This window comes from Diabrotica undecimpunctata, chromosome 3, assembly GCF_040954645.1.
Source record: "Diabrotica undecimpunctata isolate CICGRU chromosome 3, icDiaUnde3, whole genome shotgun sequence".
In the NCBI taxonomy this organism is placed as follows: domain Eukaryota; kingdom Metazoa; phylum Arthropoda; class Insecta; order Coleoptera; family Chrysomelidae; genus Diabrotica; species Diabrotica undecimpunctata.
The window spans coordinates 5,244,351-5,263,317 of NC_092805.1; the positions used below are offsets into that span (position 1 = coordinate 5,244,351).

Genomic DNA, 18,967 nt, shown 5'->3' on the forward strand with positions numbered 1-18,967 from the left:
CTGGACTCTAACAAAAAGTAATGAAAACATGTTACGATGTTTCGAAAGAAAAGTACTAAGCCGAATCTATGGAGCAGTGAATGACAATGGAGTGTAGAGAAGACGATACGACTTTGAACATTTAGAATATACCAGGAACCAGATATCCTAAAACATATTAAGATAAGACGTCTGAGGTGAGTAGGGCATGTAATTCGGATGGAACAAATTGACCCTACTAGAAAAAGGCTCCTTGATAGATCCATTGGTCAGAAAAGAAGAGGTAGACCCAGAACAAGGTTCCTTGATAATGTCGATGAAGACATGAAAATAAGGAAATACGTGCTTGGCGGAGGAAGGCGATGGATAGGGACGGCCGGAGAGAAATTCTTGAGGAGGCTAGGACCCACGCAGAGGAGGATAGTGTAATTTGTAACTCTTTGTTTTAATATTTACTCTTCAAGAGTTTTTTCTACTATTACATAAACTGCTTTTCTCGAGTGATCACATAATACTTGTATATATCTTCGTAAATTTATTATCTAAGTTTTGTATAATTGTATAATGGGGACAACCAGAAAGTTCTTTCAGATAGAACAGAATTTAGCAAAGTATTTACAAACCAACGAATACATTTAATAAATGTTAGGAAATATTAAAACTCGCGAAACGGGGAACTGTAAATTGCCTATGTGTGGCGCATGTCATCCATCTTATGTGAATCTCATAAGGCTTATTTTATGACCACAGAATAAAATATACTTTTTACCATTATGATCGTATTAAGACAGAATTGAAGCCAGCTAGAGGGCGCTATTTTTCGGCGGAAAAAAATAAGGGGGCAAAAATTTGAAAATTACGCTTGACTGCATAAAGAAAATTTTAAAAGATCTCGTTTATGTTTACTTTATTTATGATTTTTATCAATAAATAATGAAGTTTGAGACTTTCTTTCGTTTATCAACTTAAAAATTGTAAACAAACAAAACGATCGTGTTTTATGGCAAAACAATTATCAAAATGATACCTATCCTTCGGGTTTAATGTGTTAATACATTGTGAATATTGAGAAATTAAATAAATGGAGAAAAAAGGGGAAAATTGTTGATTGTTGAATTTGGATATTTATTATTTGTATTATATATTACAATAATGTAGGTATATGTATTAACAAAACAATATTAATAAACAGAAGCATACGCATGACCGGATTGTGGTTTAAATAAAATTGAATACAATCTAAACACTTTAGTTTGGGAACAATTTTCGTAATAATAAATCCACACATATAAAAAGGGATACAATCATTTAATTTAGATTTCTCATCTCCTACCAATGTTCAAATCTTCTATCTATATCAGTGTATATTTCATTATCTTCAACAAATAGGTGTTCTTTTTCTTCTTCTTCACTCTGTTTGGAATACATTTTCCTCATTTTCATTGTTATTTAGATAATCCCATACAATACAATCGGCAATAGGAGACGACATAATTTCATTACGATTTAAAAATACACACAAAAATAAATATTCGTATAATACAAAATGCCATATAATTATCACGGTAAGTAAACAAGTGAAATTTTAAAGAATGTTTACGTGATATGTACATTTTTTACCCGCTTATTTGTGTCCACCTAGCGGATAACACGCACATTAAACTTTAAAAATCGGCTTCACTTATTGTCATCCTACAATCCATAGTATCCATACATCTATGCCTTTGCCTTATACTTAATACTTATTCTGTGGATCTGTGGCAGAGAACTCTGTGGTTTTGACTTTCGACGTTCATATCAATTCATAGGTTAAAACAAACTGATACAAAATTTTTAAATTTTTCTAACCCATATTATATTTGTCCCTTCGTTGTAATGGACTATTCAACACTAATAATGGACTTAGAATCTAGTAGCTCGACATTCGAACAGGTGGATGAGCAAAATGATAAAACCTTAGACGATGAAACCAAAGAATATATTGAAACCTCTAAAGAAGCTACAGAAACTCCCAAACAACTTCAACATAAAGCAGAAATATTTTACCAGTGTTACTCTTGTGATTTTATTACCAAAAATCTAAACTTGTTTAATTCTCATAAAGCTTTTGCACATCCAAGCGACAGCACCGAACCAGCACCAGACAGTGAAAAAAACATAGTTGAGGGTATGAGGGACACTGCTTACTATTTTGAAATATTTGTCATTTAGTTCTTAGTTTCAAGATTTTTTTACTACAAAAAACACTGTTCATTATAATACTTTAATGGGATTCATTTCTAGCAAATAGATATAATAGAAATATAACTAAAAATTTAACATTGATGAAACCTTTAATGGGATTTGTTTCTAGCATATAGTTATAATAGAAATATAACTAAAAATTTAACATTGATGAAAGAATTTTCTGAAATATGTTCCTTATATGCCTAATAATCCCAAACTTTTACACTTTGTTGTCAAAAGTGTTTTTAATGTCTGTGCAATCTGTGTGTCTATTTTCTGTTAGTGAATTTTAGTTTTTAAATTTTTTCTTCATCTAGTTTAAAGATGTTGCCTTGTAAAGCATTGATCTATGTGTAGCAGGTAATTCTTCATTTGATCTCCCCCTGTTTCATTTCTTTTTCCTGTTGATTTATTAGAAATATTTTGTACCATTTTCAAATCTATTATTTACCTAATCTTAATCATGATGGCCTGGACTACTTGAAAGAATTCTGCGTAATACATTATATATTCATGAAAATATCCAGAATGGACATATAGTCTGCATGGGGTAGTATCTTATTGATATAATGCAAATAATTTTCAAACCTTCTATGATGTAAACTTACTTTTTTCTCTTTATAATTTTTTAGTTTTCTAGTAGATTCTTCGGATAGTATTCCTGAAATGTTCATTTATAAGATTATAAGCTATTTTATTCCTTTAAGAGCGTAGGCGCAAAATTTCGGGCCAATGCTTTTTAAATGCATTCATTTTTTTCGAATCCTGAGAAAACTAACAAATATTTTTAAAAAATTTAAACGCAGAATGAAAGATTACATTATTACCGAGGATCGAAAGTCCCTTAGAATAAACAAAAAGTTTTTTTGAATAAAATATTTGACATTAAAAATCACACTAAATTTTCTCTTTTTTCACCCCTGTAACTTATTAAAATAAACATTATATAAGTTTTCAGGGACTTTCGGCCCTCAGTAATAATGTATTCTTTCATTCTGCGTTTAAATTTTTCAAAAATACTTATTAGTTTTCTCAGGATTCGAAAAAAATGAATTCATTTAAAAAGCATTGGCCCGAAATTTGGCGCCTACGCTCTTAAGATTCAAGATTATTGCCAACATCAAATGGGGATTCCCAAGTACTTATATGCCTCATTTGGACAGTTTATACCAAGTGTTTGCAATATCATCTTATTGTCTCCACAGAATATAAACAGTCTCTGTACTTGTTCATTTGGGTTTCCAAGGTCATAAAAGGAGTGGATAATAAATTACTTAGGTTTGCAAATTTTGTGTTCTTGTATTTTTCAGTATATTCTTGGACAAATCACTTACTATCTGAATTGAAATTGATGTTTACAATTTACTCAATAAACTCACATTTTGTTTAAGGAAAATGTCAAAACAAAAGGAAATTCAAAACAAGTTTATGTGACAATGAAAAAATATTACTGCTTCAGTATGTCAGCAAACTACAATTAAATAAATATTATGAATCTGTGAACACTATTAAAAATGCATTAGATAATAAATGGTACGAGGTGTCGAAAATATTTAAAGAGAATGGTTATAATAGGGCAACTGCAAAATTAGGAGGATACTTTGTGAGTATGAGAGTTCAAGCCATGTCGAGGATGAAAAGTTATTATATTCAAAGATGTGCTGTGAGACCCAGAAATGTAGATTATATATTTGCAAATTTATTTCCCAAGCATTTTGAGGAGCTCAGTTTGGATATGAATGAATTAATGGCAGATGTAAGTACAATTTTAGTAGTAGTAATTATTTTTTGCTATGTTTGGTAACTTTTGATTGACTAGCAGTGCATAAAGTGAATATATAATATAAACTACAAAGCATATGTGCTTATAGCCAATAACAAAAAATTATTCACGTAACAAAATAAAACAATCAATTTGTTTGAAATAAAAAAAAAACAAAAGTCCTAAGCAAATTTTCTTAAGTGTTAAGGATGGGTTTTATAAAATGAAGGGCAATAGTAAATTAAATATATATCTTTAAAAAAGCGTTACATTTTCATTTTGGTTTTTGAGTTAAGAACAATTTTATGCAAACCCATGACAGGGGACTATTGTAGCCATCCGGGGAATGTTTTTATGAATAAAAACAATTATTTTAATTAATTAAGTTTAATTTGACATTATTTTTTAAGACTCTAATTTTATGACACTCTAATTTATAATAAAATAAAAAGATAATAAAACATTACTTCTACTAATTAATTATCACAATATTATTGCTACCGATATTTTAGGTTGACATAATACTTTGAAAAATTGTTATTTTTGAAGTAACTAAATAATATTAATTATATGAGTTACAAAAAATTCTGTGTCAACATTGTACTTCAAGAAAAAGCTTTAAATTAACTTATTTCTCAAAAACTGATACAGATATAGAAAAATAATAAAATAATTTTCTTCAATTTAGAAATAAATCTGGATCTTGTAAGTTTTGCAATATTTGATCAAAGCTGACATTAGAAATCTGTTGTGGAGCTAAAGCAGGCAACTGCTAATTTGTTTAGTGTTATTACTGCATGTGGTGGTGAACCCCGTGTCTCAGCTGTTAATGAAAACAGTCTCCTGGTAATAATTTTTTTTTATTTTAAAAGTTTTAATAACGAAAATTTGTTTAAAATAATTAATTCTTTCCTATGTAGTTTAAATAATTTTGTTTTATTAGGTTTTCATGTAAAAATAACAGTTCAGTTCCCTGTGCTCATATGACAGGGAACTTTTTTTTTTCGTGTATACCTAATAAAACAAAATTATTTAAATCACTACTAGAAAATCAATTATTTTAAACAAATTGTTGTTATTAAAACTATTAAAATAGTAAGAAAACAACTTACCAGGGGACTGTTTTCACAAACGGCTGAAATGCGGAGTCTACCAGCAGATGCAGTTGCAGCACTAACCAAAATAGCGTTTTCCCGCTTAGTTCCACAACAGAACAAATTTACACCATTTGCGTTTCGTTTCTCAATCTAAATGCCTCACACCAAAACAAAATTTAATGTGGTTATTTCAGCACGGTTTTTAAATTTTAACAGGAACTGTTTGAATAATTTGAATTTGCACATGGATATTTTGATTAAAATTTTATATTTAAAATATAATGGTGATGTCTAAAGATGCTCACCAGTTTTTTTTTATTATTTGGATACTTTTCATTCAGTTATTAACACTAATAAAATAATTTATTTAAATATTCCTTTATTAAATTACTAAATATGCTGTGACATGCTTCATTCTTGAGACAATTGTACTTAATATGATATAGCCTATAAACGTCATCATTATGTTCCTGATACATTTTACAGGTTATTTATACAAAATGCTAAGATGACGGACTGCAGCTGCGAAAATAATGTGTCCATAGTCTCTACAGAAGTGAATGGCGTAATCATAAAAAACATCTACAAACCACCATTAACTAAATGGCCAGGAGATGTAATAAAAGCTGTAGACAACCAACCTACAGTTTACATTGGGGACTTTAACAGTCACCACAACAAATGGGGATATGAAAACAATGATGAAAATGGGGAGAAACTACTGGAGTGGGCCGAAGAAAATAATATTCACCTTATCCATAGTCTAAAAGATAAAACAACCTTCTTTTCTAGAAGATGGCGCAAAGGCTACAACCCTGATCTATGCTGGGTTTCCACTAACTCACAGATGCAACCACTTCCACGCTCTCGAACTGTACTTCCCAGTTTCCCTCACAGCCAACATCGACCTGTCATAATCGAACTAGGCATACAAATTCCTATCGTTGAATCCACGCCGAGACCCCGTTGGAATTTTAATAAAGGAAATTGGCCCGAATTCACCAAAGAGCTGGACACCTGCATTCGCTTCATTGACCCAAAGGCCAACAATTATCACCGTTTTTTAGGAATGGTTATCTCTATCGCCAAAAAACATATCCCCCGAGGTTTCCGAAAGGAGTACATCCCAAGCTGGACGGAAGAAAGCCAAAAACTATATGACGAATTTTTGAAATCAGAAGATCCCGAAATTGGTGACAACTTACTGAAGTCACTGGACTCAACAAGACTTAATAAATGGAAGTCTACCGTAGAACATATTGATTTCTCACGTTCCAGTCGAAAGGCATGGGGACTGATCCGCAAACTGGGCGAAGCAAGCAGAGCGCAACACTTAAACAAATCAACAATTGAGCCAAATAAAATAGCCAATAGAATAATTGAGAACTCCCGAGCTCCATCTGAGAAAACTCATACATCTACCGTAAAAAGAGCTCTTAAACAACTTAAAGCAAATACTCCCGCAACATCAGAATACTCACGTGCCTTCTCATTGGATGAAATAAACGAAGCGCTTAATCAAACTAAAACAGGAAAAGCAGCAGGCTTCGATGGAATGTATCCTGAGTTTATAGTCCACACTGGTACAAAAACACGACAGTGGCTCAAAAAATTCTTTAGCGACATTGTGAATACAGCTGTGCTACCCCCAGAATTCAAAAGAACAAAAATTATCGCAATCCAGAAGCCTGGCAAAGACAACAAGCTGCCTGAAAGTTACCGGCCTATTGCCTTACTCAATTGCTGTTATAAATTACTAGAACGACTTTTATATAACCGAATATGTGACACCATTGAGGATGCGATACCAATTGAACAAGCTGGATTTAGAAGAGGACGAAGTTGCTGTGACCAAGTGCTGTCCTTAACTACATTTATTGAAGCTGGCTTTGAAAGGCGCGAAAAATCTGCCATAACATTTATAGATCTCACGGCTGCGTATGACACTGTGTGGAGAGAGGGCCTTATTTATAAGCTGATGAAAATCATACCTTGCCTCAAAACTTGTCAGCTGATAAACAATCTACTGACTAACAGACTGTTTCAGGTATATATGAATGATGCACAGAGTAACGTTAGAAAACTTAACAACGGCTTACCTCAAGGCTCAGTGCTAGCTCCTTTATTATTTAACCTTTATACAGCAGATATACCTGAAACAAAATCAAGAAAATTTGCTTATGCTGACGACCTGGCCATTGGCTTCCAAGATAATAGTAAAGAAGCAGGAGAACGAGCTCTAAACGAGGACTTAACTACACTAAGTAACTATTTTAAGAACTGGCGCTTACGTCCTAACACAAGCAAAACTGAAACCTGTCTCTTTCACCTGTCGAATCAACTTGCGGGCGATACTCTCAATGTAACTCTAAATGATACAGCTATCAAACATAACAACAACCCCAAATATCTAGGCGTCACACTTGATAGAACACTCACCTTCAAAAGTCATCTTACAAACACAGCCGGTAAACTAAGAACAAGAAATAACTTAATATCAAAACTTGCCGGAACAACTTGGGGTGCTTCTGCAGATACTCTTCGGACCTCTGCTCTAGCTTTGGTTTTTTCAGTGGTAGAATATTGTGCACCAGTATGGCTAAATAGTGCACATACAAGCAAAATCGATGTCCAACTTAACCAAACCATGAGAATAATCACTGGAACAATAAAACCAACGCCAGTGAGATGGCTGCCTACTCTGAGCAATATTGCTCCACCAGATCTACGCCGTACAGCAGCATTAGTGAGAGAGTACCAGAAAATTATAGCCAACGTACAATTACCAATACATCAAGATATCCCAGACATCTCAAAAGAGCACCAGCGACTGAGATCTAGAAATCCTCCAATACGATCTGCCCGAAAAATTGGTAATTCCTATGATATACATAGGCAATGGACAACAAGATGGATGCCAACAGTAGAATCGGACTATATTAAGATATCCACCCCAACTCAGGGTTTCATCGGATCAAATCTGCCCCGGTCCACTTGGGCAAGGCTTAATCGTATACGTACCGGATATGGTAAATGTGCTGATTCGCTGTTCAGGTGGGGTCGTGCAGAAAGTCCACAGTGCGATTGCGGACAATCTAGACAGACCATAAGCCATTGTGTTTCAGACTGCTTGAATCGTGCCTACCGTGGAAACCTCCAGGACTTTGCGGAATGTTCCCCAGAAGCAATTGAATGGCTATGTAAATTGGACATTAATATTTAGTGTCATTCATTCTATCTTTAGTGTGTAAATAAAAATATTGTATTTGTATATTTATCGTACTGAGAAAGTCCATACGCTAAATAAAATAAACAGGTTATTAAATTGTAGGCTAGAATATATTCAAACGAAATGCTAGAATATTTAGTTCCCGTCGAAGATCAAGAACGCCCTACTGTATTGGAGGATATAGCATCCTTAGGGTAAGTTATATTATGTTAAATCAATTTGATTTCTAAACTTAACACTTAATCCTTAAGTTATTAGGTAATTAAAAATATAATTAAATATGTAAAATATGAAAATATTTTATAATCATTCTACAAACGCTGTCAAAACAAAACTTACAATTGCCAGTAGGGGAATCCATCAGCGACCATCGCCCTATGGCTGTCTTTGTTCGATGTATGGTGTTGTGTATGGACAGGCGCTTTAAGTTCATTGATTTAGTGTCTTTGAGTAGGAAAGAGACGTAACATAAAAAATAATTCGTGAATAATGCCATACTTGTGCAAAGATCCAGCGGAGTGACTGTATGGACTACCTAAGTTCTGATGTCACAATGGGCGGGGCTTAGAGAACCTTTCCAAACATTTCTAATTCTTTTGAATAAAATCCTTTGTATAAAAAGGTATATAAAAAACCCAGTTGGGCTATGTTAAATTGGCAAAACGTTTTCGGAATAAGTATTCCATCATCAGTACCCTAAAAGTATTTAACCACTTAATTAAAAAGAATTGAAATAATTTAAGTTTTGACTAAGGTTAGTGTAAAATGTGGTTATTACTTACAAGTTAATACATGGATGTAGCCACTAAATATGGGGTTACAAACCCTTTAAAAATTGCTAATTGAAATTTAGTTTACATAATGTCTGTTTTACAATTTAGATGGTAAAGTTACCGTTGGATTGGTAACATGGCGACATATGACTCTGCAATAAGTTGCAAGTCCTGAGACGGTATGTCTACGAGGACTTCAATAAAGCAACTGATTAAAATGACAATCTTGGCAGGTTATGACGGAAGTTGTGACAGAGCAGTCAGTGTAACTATATGTGTCTATTTAAGACAAAAGCCAACGTTATTTAAAAATTGTGAAAAATTGAAATAAAATAAAATTATAACAGTATCAACCATCAATGTTATTGTTGTAAATTATGTATGTAAGATAAAGTTATGGTGAGAAAATTATGTGATTAAAGTTAGGCAACCAACTATACAGTGTCAAGTGGTGTGATGAAAAGATTCTAATATAAGGCCCTTTATGTTTTAATAACATCTGGTACCTGGAAAATGGAAACTAGACACAGGTGGACAGTTGGGTTCTTGAAAAGTATAGGAATTAATATGTTTGATATGTGAGAATATTATTCAATGAATGGAATAAAACTATTGTAGTATAAGACAGATGTAAAAATTGACTTATAACTCAATTATATTAGGCCCTGTATGTCAAAAAACAACATTTGGTACCTGGAAAATGTAGAATTTCTTGAGTTGCAAGTTCATAAATGTAATATCTGATTGGGTGTTAACAAACTGAGTGATGTAGTTATATTTTGGGTGTTGACAGGTATCTGAAATGGACAAAAATTGATGGTTGGAAGTGGTTTTATAATGTGCTGGTCATAAAGTACTCAACTTATAACTTGAGAAAAGGCCCTATCTGTTATAAAGCAACACTAGGTACATAAGGAAAATAAAAGATTAAGTTATAAGTTGGTAGGTTGAATGAACTATTGGTCTATATTGAATATATTAGTAAACTGAAATTGTTGTTGGTGGCTCTGTTCAGTTTGAGTAAGGAGGATAAAAAATTAAGGTGTTATTTGAGAGAATTGTGATAAACGGATAGACTACGGAAGGCTGAGGTCCCCAGAGAACCGAAGCCAAACCCTGAGGGAATTGTGTGGAGAAGTAAAATAAGAATTTAATAGTCTGGAAGGGGTGGGGGATGATGGGTGATCTGATCTGAATTTGGAAATGACGAAATAGAGGAATGTAAAGTATTGGTTATAGTGGTTAAGAAATGAAATTTGGTTTGAAAAGTAAAGAGTGTGATAAATGGAGAGTAAAGTGTATTGGAAGAAAAGTTATTAGAATTAACTAAGGAGGATGATAGACTAATAATGAGTATGGATTTTTAATTATAGAAGTAAATTGGGAATGTGGGTTAGGAGAATAGTTGGCGATGGAGAGGGAGAAAATCTCGATTGAATGAAACATGGCGATTAACGCAATTTGGGCTTTTTTGTTTTTCTTTAAGAATTTCAAGATCTTCATATAAATCTAATTTGAGGAAATTTTTTTGAGAGATATTGTGGATAAGTGAAACGTCTTCTGGGATATTGAGGGTGTGGTTGTGTTCTTTGAGATGTTGGGAGAAAGTGGAAGTGTTTTCTCTTTTTATGTGCTCTAGAGAGCGTGAAGAAAGAGATCTGCATGTTCTACCTATGTAGGTGGCATTGCAATCTGAACATTTAAGTCTATATACTCCACTCCGGTTCATATAATTGATAGGATCTTTGGAAAGATCCTATCCTTTCCAAAGATCCTATCAATTATATGAACCGGAGTGGAGTATATAGACTTAAATGTTCAGATTGCAATGCCACCTACATAGGTAGAACATGCAGATCTCTTTCTTCACGCTCTCTAGAGCACATAAAAAGAGAAAACACTTCCACTTTCTCCCAACATCTCAAAGAACACAACCACACCCTCAATATCCCAGAAGACGTTTCACTTATCCACAATATCTCTCAAAAAAATTTCCTCAAATTAGATTTATATGAAGATCTTGAAATTCTTAAAGAAAAACAAAAAAGCCCAAATTGCGTTAATCGCCATGTTTCATTCAATCGAGATTTTCTCCCTCTCCATCGCCAACTATTCTCCTAACCCACATTCCCAATTTACTTCTATAATTAAAAATCCATACTCATTATTAGTCTATCATCCTCCTTAGTTAATTCTAATAACTTTTCTTCCAATACACTTTACTCTCCATTTATCACACTCTTTACTTTTCAAACCAAATTTCATTTCTTAACCACTATAACCAATACTTTACATTCCTCTATTTCGTCATTTCCAAATTCAGATCAGATCACCCATCATCCCCCACCCCTTCCAGACTATTAAATTCTTATTTTACTTCTCCACACAATTCCCTCAGGGTTTGGCTTCGGTTCTCTGGGGACCTCAGCCTTCCGTAGTCTATCCGTTTATCACAATTCTCTCAAATAACACCTTAATTTTTTATCCTCCTTACTCAAACTGAACAGAGCCACCAACAACAATTTCAGTTTACTAATATATTCAATATAGACCAATAGTTCATTCAACCTACCAACTTATAACTTAATCTTTTATTTTCCTTATGTACCTAGTGTTGCTTTATAACAGATAGGGCCTTTTCTCAAGTTATAAGTTGAGTACTTTATGACCAGCACATTATAAAACCACTTCCAACCATCAATTTTTGTCCATTTCAGATACCTGTCAACACCCAAAATATAACTACATCACTCAGTTTGTTAACACCCAATCAGATATTACATTTATGAACTTGCAACTCAAGAAATTCTACATTTTCCAGGTACCAAATGTTGTTTTTTGACATACAGGGCCTAATATAATTGAGTTATAAGTCAATTTTTACATCTGTCTTATACTACAATAGTTTTATTCCATTCATTGAATAATATTCTCACATATCAAACATATTAATTCCTATACTTTTCAAGAACCCAACTGTCCACCTGTGTCTAGTTTCCATTTTCCAGGTACCAGATGTTATTAAAACATAAAGGGCCTTATATTAGAATCTTTTCATCACACCACTTGACACTGTATAGTTGGTTGCCTAACTTTAATCACATAATTTTCTCACCATAACTTTATCTTACATACATAATTTACAACAATAACATTGATGGTTGATACTGTTATAATTTTATTTTATTTCAATTTTTCACAATTTTTAAATAACGTTGGCTTTTGTCTTAAATAGACACATATAGTTACACTGACTGCTCTGTCACAACTTCCGTCATAACCTGCCAAGATTGTCATTTTAATCAGTTGCTTTATTGAAGTCCTCGTAGACATACCGTCTCAGGACTTGCAACTTATTGCAGAGTCATATGTCGCCATGTTACCAATCCAACGGTAACTTTACCATCTAAATTGTAAAACAGACATTATGTAAACTAAATTTCAATTAGCAATTTTTAAAGGGTTTGTAACCCCATATTTAGTGGCTACATCCATGTATTAACTTGTAAGTATTAACCACATTTTACACTAACCTTAGTCAAAACTTAAATTATTTCAATTCTTTTTAATTAAGTGGTTAAATACTTTTAGGGTACTGATGATGGAATACTTATTCCGAAAACGTTTTGCCAATTTAACATAGCCCAACTGGGTTTTTTATATACCTTTTTTTTTTATATACCTTTTTATACAAAGGATTTTATTCAAAATTTTTAATATATGGTATACAGCCAAACACAGGAACTTAGTTTCCTTGTGGATATTTCTAATTCGTGTGTATTTGTCCGATAAGAAGCTGGAAACATTGGTTTTTCTAATTGTGTGAATAGTAAATAAGGGCTTTTGGTTATGAACATTCATTCTGTTTGATTGGTATTACTTGTTGTTTGTGAATTTGTGAGGTAAGAATATCAAAATATTAAGATATTGACTCTCATTGTTCATGTTTTAAGATTATGTTATTGTTTGATTAAAACTAATTATTTTTTTACTGTATTTCAAGGTATTTTGTTGTTGTTTTTATCGAGTTTATTTCAAAATTAATCAATAAATCATTGAATTTCTTTACGAAGTTAAAAAATATTTATATTAATGTTTTATTCTTTTTTGGGTGCTAGTGATTTTATCCTGCAAAAGACTAAATATATTCGTTTTCTCTTAGTTTAAATAGTTAATAGTAGTTTTGTTGTCATTACTGAAAAATTCGGTAATATTGGATATCTTCAACACATGTTTACTAGCTATTATATGCCTATATCTAAAAAATAATATTTTAACACTCAAAAACATCATTCAACATTAATTTAAATATTTTTTAACTTCGTAAAGAAATTCAATGATTTATTGATTTATTTTGAAATAACCCTGATAAAAACAACAACCAAATAGCTTGAAATAAAGTAAAAAAAAATAATAAGTTTTAATCAAACAATAACATAACCTTAAAACATGAACAATGTTATAACCAAAAGTCCTTATTTACTATTCAAACAATTAAAAAAACCGATGTTTCCACCTTCTTATGGGACAAATACACAGGAATTAGAAATGTTAGGAAAGGTTTTCTAAGTCCCGCCCGTTGTGACGTCAGACGTATTATTTGCTACTAAGGCCTGTTTTGTTTCCTAGTTTTATTGTCTCATCCTATTTTATATCTACATTTGATCTCATTTCGTTTTTCATACAATTTTACTGCATTATTTACCTTTTCCTTACTTTCTAACGTCTCTAGCCTATATTTCTTCTTTATTTTACAGTCATTTAAACGACATAGAACTTCGACCAAATTTAAAGAGGCGTCATTCCGAGGAAACCGAAGGACCAGCAAATAAAATCGGCAAAGAAGTCCACGAAGACGAAGATGCTTGGCTCAAAAGAATGTTGGATATAACACGGGGACTAACGGGAAGAAAAAACTGTGAAGTGACTTCATCTAAATCTTTACCGATTGAAAATAATTCTTCAACAGATGATATAAATGAACTTAAAGCAAAACTTCTGGTTGCAGAAGACGAGCTGAGGAAGAAAAATTATGAGCTTGAACGCAAAAATTTAGAAATTTCATATTTGAAAGAGCTTCACGCGAAGGAATTAGAAATAGAAAATGTTAAACGTGCACTGGATGCTCGAAACGTGGAAAATAAAAACTAGCTTTAGATGTAACTTAAGTATTTTTTTACCGTGTTGTACACTAGCTTATTACCATATTTTTTAGATGTTTCGTCTAAAGAAATCCAGGAAGATTTGTCCTAACATAACAGAATAAGAATTGCGATAAAACATTTTATTTCGGCACGTTTTACTAAAGATCATATCACTATACATTTTGTATATACACTCAGATGCAAAAAAAGAAACGCAAACTTTGAAACATCCTGTAGAATAATTCCGTTGGCGGATTTTCGTAAAACCTGTTGTTTTTCGGTTGCAACTATGTTTTCTAATTATTATGTTTTTTGTTTCATGTGAAAATATGGATTGGTTCATTTTTAAGAGCGAAATGACTTTTCCATCCACAATTTACGGCTTTTCCTATTATTACCTTTCCTATTATTTCGTATTATTATCTTTTGTATTAATTTGTAATACGACGATGGGGGCTTTGGTGACTGATATCGAAGGAATGTCATATCGACATCCCAGAAGCACTGTATTTAAATAATGATTAAAAGCAATGACATGATCGTGATTTTAATGAACAATTTAGAAGACAATACATTTAAATGTTGTCAAACTAAGCCTAATAAAATACTCGTTTGTATAGTATGTGGAAATAGTTATCACATCTCATGTGCTGTGAAAAACAAAGTGAAATTCTTCAAGATAGGAGATTCACGTGTAATTTGTTGCCAAAATAGTGATGGACAACCCATCGAATCATTTAGTGCCATAGCGATAGAAAATCAGTGGTTAAAAAGGCTGTTAGCTGAAAAAGATGATAAGTACAATTTATTATTAAATAACAATAATCTATTAAAATCAAATAATGAACACTTGCTAGAAAAATTAAATTTATTGAAATCAGAAATAACCAGAACCACAATCTCACAAAAACCCAACTCAACTGTTAATGAGGGTTTAATAAAAACTCAAGGTAATGAAGATAAGACGGCCAGTGTCCAGTTGACTAATTCTAAATACAAAACAAACAATGAATCTGACTCAAATAAAAATTTTAATGATAAAAACACCAAACATGTTGAAAGGAATTCCAATATACAGGGCATTTCAAAAATTACTGCAAACAAATTAAATGCACAATTAATGGAAATTCAAACCAAACAAACATGTGACTACATTACAAATTGAGTTGTTGAGAATGAGGAAAGCACAAAAATAAATCTTAATCATATCACAACAGGGAGTTCAGAGAATAAAGCCGACGATGAAGGATATCAGATTGTGACAAGACGCAAGAAAATAATGGGAACTGGAATTGGTGATAAGGATTTCCATGGAAAATCCGAAAAACCAGACAAAAAATTGTGGCTATTCATCTCAAAAGTTCCGGATAGTGTAAATGAGGACCACATCAAGAGTTTCATAATAACTAAGACAAACTGAGAATATACAAGTAAAATTGTTACCAACTGACCATAAAAGAAGGGATAATCAATGTTTTATGATAGGTGTACTACCTGACTTAAGGGAAGAAATTTACAATCCTGCTTTTTGGCCGAAAAAAATTGGCATTGAACGATTTAACTTTAGGTTAGGAAGAAGATTATTAGATCGAGAACATCATAATAGAGGTCTGTCAACTGGAGAAGATAGACCAGACTCTTTTTTAGTCAAGTAAATCCAAGAGAAACGTTACTTTTATCATCACCAGACAGTTGTTTGAAAATATTGCAACTAAATGCTCAATCTTTGACAAATAAGTTACTCAAACTTGAAGTCTTAACATTGCAGGAAACACCTGATATAATTTGTCTATCAGAACATTGGTGTACTGAAGAAAACATCCAATTTATGACCCTGAATGGATACAACATCGCCTCTTATTTTTGTCGAAAGTTCCATATCCATGGAGGATCCATCATCTACATCAAAACTGATATTAAATTCAAAACATTAGATGTCTCTAACTTTAGTGAAGAAATGGTGTGTGAGTGCTGTGCGATTTCTCTGTTTATAGCCAATAGGAAAATTTGTGTTATTAATGTTTATCTTTCGCCATCAGGAGAAGTTCAGAGTTTTCTGTGTAAATTACATAATATATTGGAGCTATGCAGTAAGTCATATCATGATATTTATATTTGTGGGGATCTAAACATTGATTATCTTGTCATGTCTAATAATAAGCAATCTTTTAACGAGTTTTTAGTAAGTTATAATCTGAGAGTCACATCTGAGGCTCCTACAAGAGTTTTCGTAGATAAAGTAGGTAAAACATCATCTACAAAATTGGATTACATATTGACAAATATCGAACCACATCTTTATAAATCAAATGTGTTCGAGGGTCACTTCAGTGACCATAAAGTATTTTCACTTAGTGTAAATTTGCAAGCCAATAAAGTATCGAAAAAAGATAAAAAACCCATCAGTTACAGGGATATGTCAGATGAAAATATGCTGATGTTTAAAGCAGGGATTTCTTCTACAGTTTTTGATGAAGTTTATTCACAATTGAATGCTGAATATGCCACAAATTCATTTGTTAGCATTTTAGATTACAATCTAAATTTATATTGTCCAATAAAAACACGGTATAAAGCACACAAAACAAATAAGGCTACATGGGTAACAAATGAGGTAAGACACGCTAGTGAAAAACTAAAAAATCTACACTGGATAGCAAAAAATATAGGGAGTCTCGAGTCTCAAGATACCTATAAACAGGCAAAAAAAGAATATAATTCTCTATTAATAAATACTAAAAAAAACTTTCATAGTGACTTAATTAATCAATCTTACAATATACCAAAAACAATTTGGAATTTAGTAAACAGTGAAACTGGTAGGCAAAAGAACAGGTCTGATATTATTCTACATTATGATAATAAAATTATTACCAAGTCTTGTGATATTGCTAATTCGTTTGCCTCATATTTTGCTACATTTACAGAATACAATCTTCAAACTCATTTTGGCACATCGTTACCTTCTTCTTGTACTACCTCAAAAATGTGTAACAAAACATTTTTCTTTTTACCCGTAACTCCAATTGAAATAAAAAATACAATCGATCAACTAAAAAATAAGCCTAGTACTGATATTGATAACATATCTGTAAAAATAATAAAACTGATAAGTGATAATATATCGATTCCTTTAACCCATTTAGTTAATCTCTCAATAACAAAAAGCCAATTTCCATCCATATTTAAAATGGCAAAAGTTATTCCAATCTTCAAAAAGAATGACCCTCATGATATTTCAAATTATAGACCAGTATCTGTCCTTAGCATAATTTCAAAAGTAATAGAGAAGGTTGTATAAAACAGAATGTTAAATTTTATAGAAGAATACAATTTATTAACTCCAACCCAACACGGCTTTAGATCAAAAAAGTCAACACTCACGGCTGCATGCAGCTTGTTTGAGCGTATTTATGATGAATTAGATAGTAGAAACCACGTGGCAGGACTATTTTTTGATCTATCACGTGCTTTTGACTGCTTAGACATAACATTTATTCGCAATAAATTATATAACGTTGGTTTTAGAGGGATATTTCTAGAATGGATAATAAATTTCTTAAGTGACAGGAAGAGTGTTGTTAAGATGAAAGAATCAAGCTCAGAACCATACACGACAAATAAAGGAGTACCACAGGGATCCGTGCTGGGACCATTATTATTCCTAATTTTTATTAATGACCTACCAGATCACATAAGGGCACTTATAATATCAATGTTTGCTGATGATACCTCGTTAATAGTCTCTGCACATACACTAGAGGAATTAAAAATGACAATGAAGACTGTTGTTGACTGCTTTATACGCTGGTGTAATACCAACAGACTAATATTAAACATTGACAAGACGCAAATTATTTATTTTCATTCATACAACTCATCTAAATATGACTATATCTTAACCATCCACGATAGAAACAATATGTTATCTTCCACTCACTCTACAAAGTTTTTGGGTGTATTCATTGATTGTAATCTCAAATGGTCAGAGCAAGTGAATTCAGTGAACATGAAATTGAATAAAGCTTTTTATGCTATATCTAGAATTAAAAACACACTACCCATCTCGGCATTAATGAACGTTTATTATAGCCTTGCTTACAGCCACATGTGCTACAATGTAATTTTGTGGGGGAACTCAGTAGATAGTAACAAAGTGTTCATTAACCAAAAAAAAATTATCCGTAAAATTTTTAATTTGGATTATCAACAGTCTTGTAAACCAGTTTTTATTAAACATCAAATTTTAACTTTCTACTGCCTATATATCTATAAATGTTTACTTTATGTCAAAGAGGAAATCAATACATTTCCAGTAAATTCAGACAATCACTACTACAATACAAGAAGTGCTGAATCTTTGCGAGTTCCTAAACACAGAACATCCAAATTTCAAAATTGCTTCAGATATGTGGGACTGACCTTATACAATAATTTGAAAAAAACTGTGAAAGAAATACCACTTATCTCTAAATTTAAAAAAAATGTTAAAGATTTACTCTTAAGAAAAGCATATTATTCTATAAATGAATATCTTGAGGACAAACTGCAATAGCTTCATAGTTTACTTGTAAAAATGTTATTTTATATATTTTATGTTTTGTCAATTTTTTTACACTGTGAATATTGTATTATACACATTAATGTTTTTTATACCAAATTCTGTAGTGACGTATCCTATACATTTATTTTGAATGTCTTAAAGGATCAATAAAGATGACTATGACTATAATGATAGCAATAACAAAACATAAAAA

The 18,967-nt window shown here is 32.0% G+C and overlaps 1 protein-coding gene across 2 annotated transcripts; it reads left to right on the forward strand.

Annotated features, from left to right (window-relative positions):
- Positions 1-1,752: 1,752 nt before the first annotated feature.
- LOC140436385 (uncharacterized) lies at positions 1,753-14,760 on the forward strand. 2 transcript variants are annotated; one of them, XM_072525141.1, is made up of 5 exons: positions 1,753-2,146; positions 3,597-3,961; positions 8,396-8,487; positions 13,824-14,225; positions 14,282-14,760. In XM_072525141.1, the coding sequence occupies exons 1-4, from the start codon at positions 1,855-1,857 to the stop codon at positions 14,215-14,217; spliced, it is 1,143 nt and encodes a 380-aa protein (XP_072381242.1). In that variant the 5' UTR covers positions 1,753-1,854; the 3' UTR covers positions 14,218-14,225; positions 14,282-14,760. The 2 variants fall into 2 exon arrangements, with proteins under 2 accessions (XP_072381242.1, XP_072381241.1); XM_072525140.1 differs by lacking the exon at positions 14,282-14,760 and having other exon boundaries at positions 13,824-14,229.
- The last annotated feature ends 4,207 nt before the right edge of the window (positions 14,761-18,967 follow it).

Bases quoted from the DNA above. Each gene is read 5' to 3' on its own strand.
- LOC140436385 (XM_072525141.1), top strand. From the start codon at position 1,855: ATGGACTATTCAACACTAATAATGGACTTAGAATCTAGTAGCTCGACA. The intron at 2,147-3,596 runs GTATGAGGGACA...ATTTTGTTTAAG, and splicing joins TGAAAAAAACATAGTTGAGG to GAAAATGTCAAAACAAAAGG. The intron at 8,488-13,823 runs GTAAGTTATATT...TTTATTTTACAG, and splicing joins GAGGATATAGCATCCTTAGG to TCATTTAAACGACATAGAAC.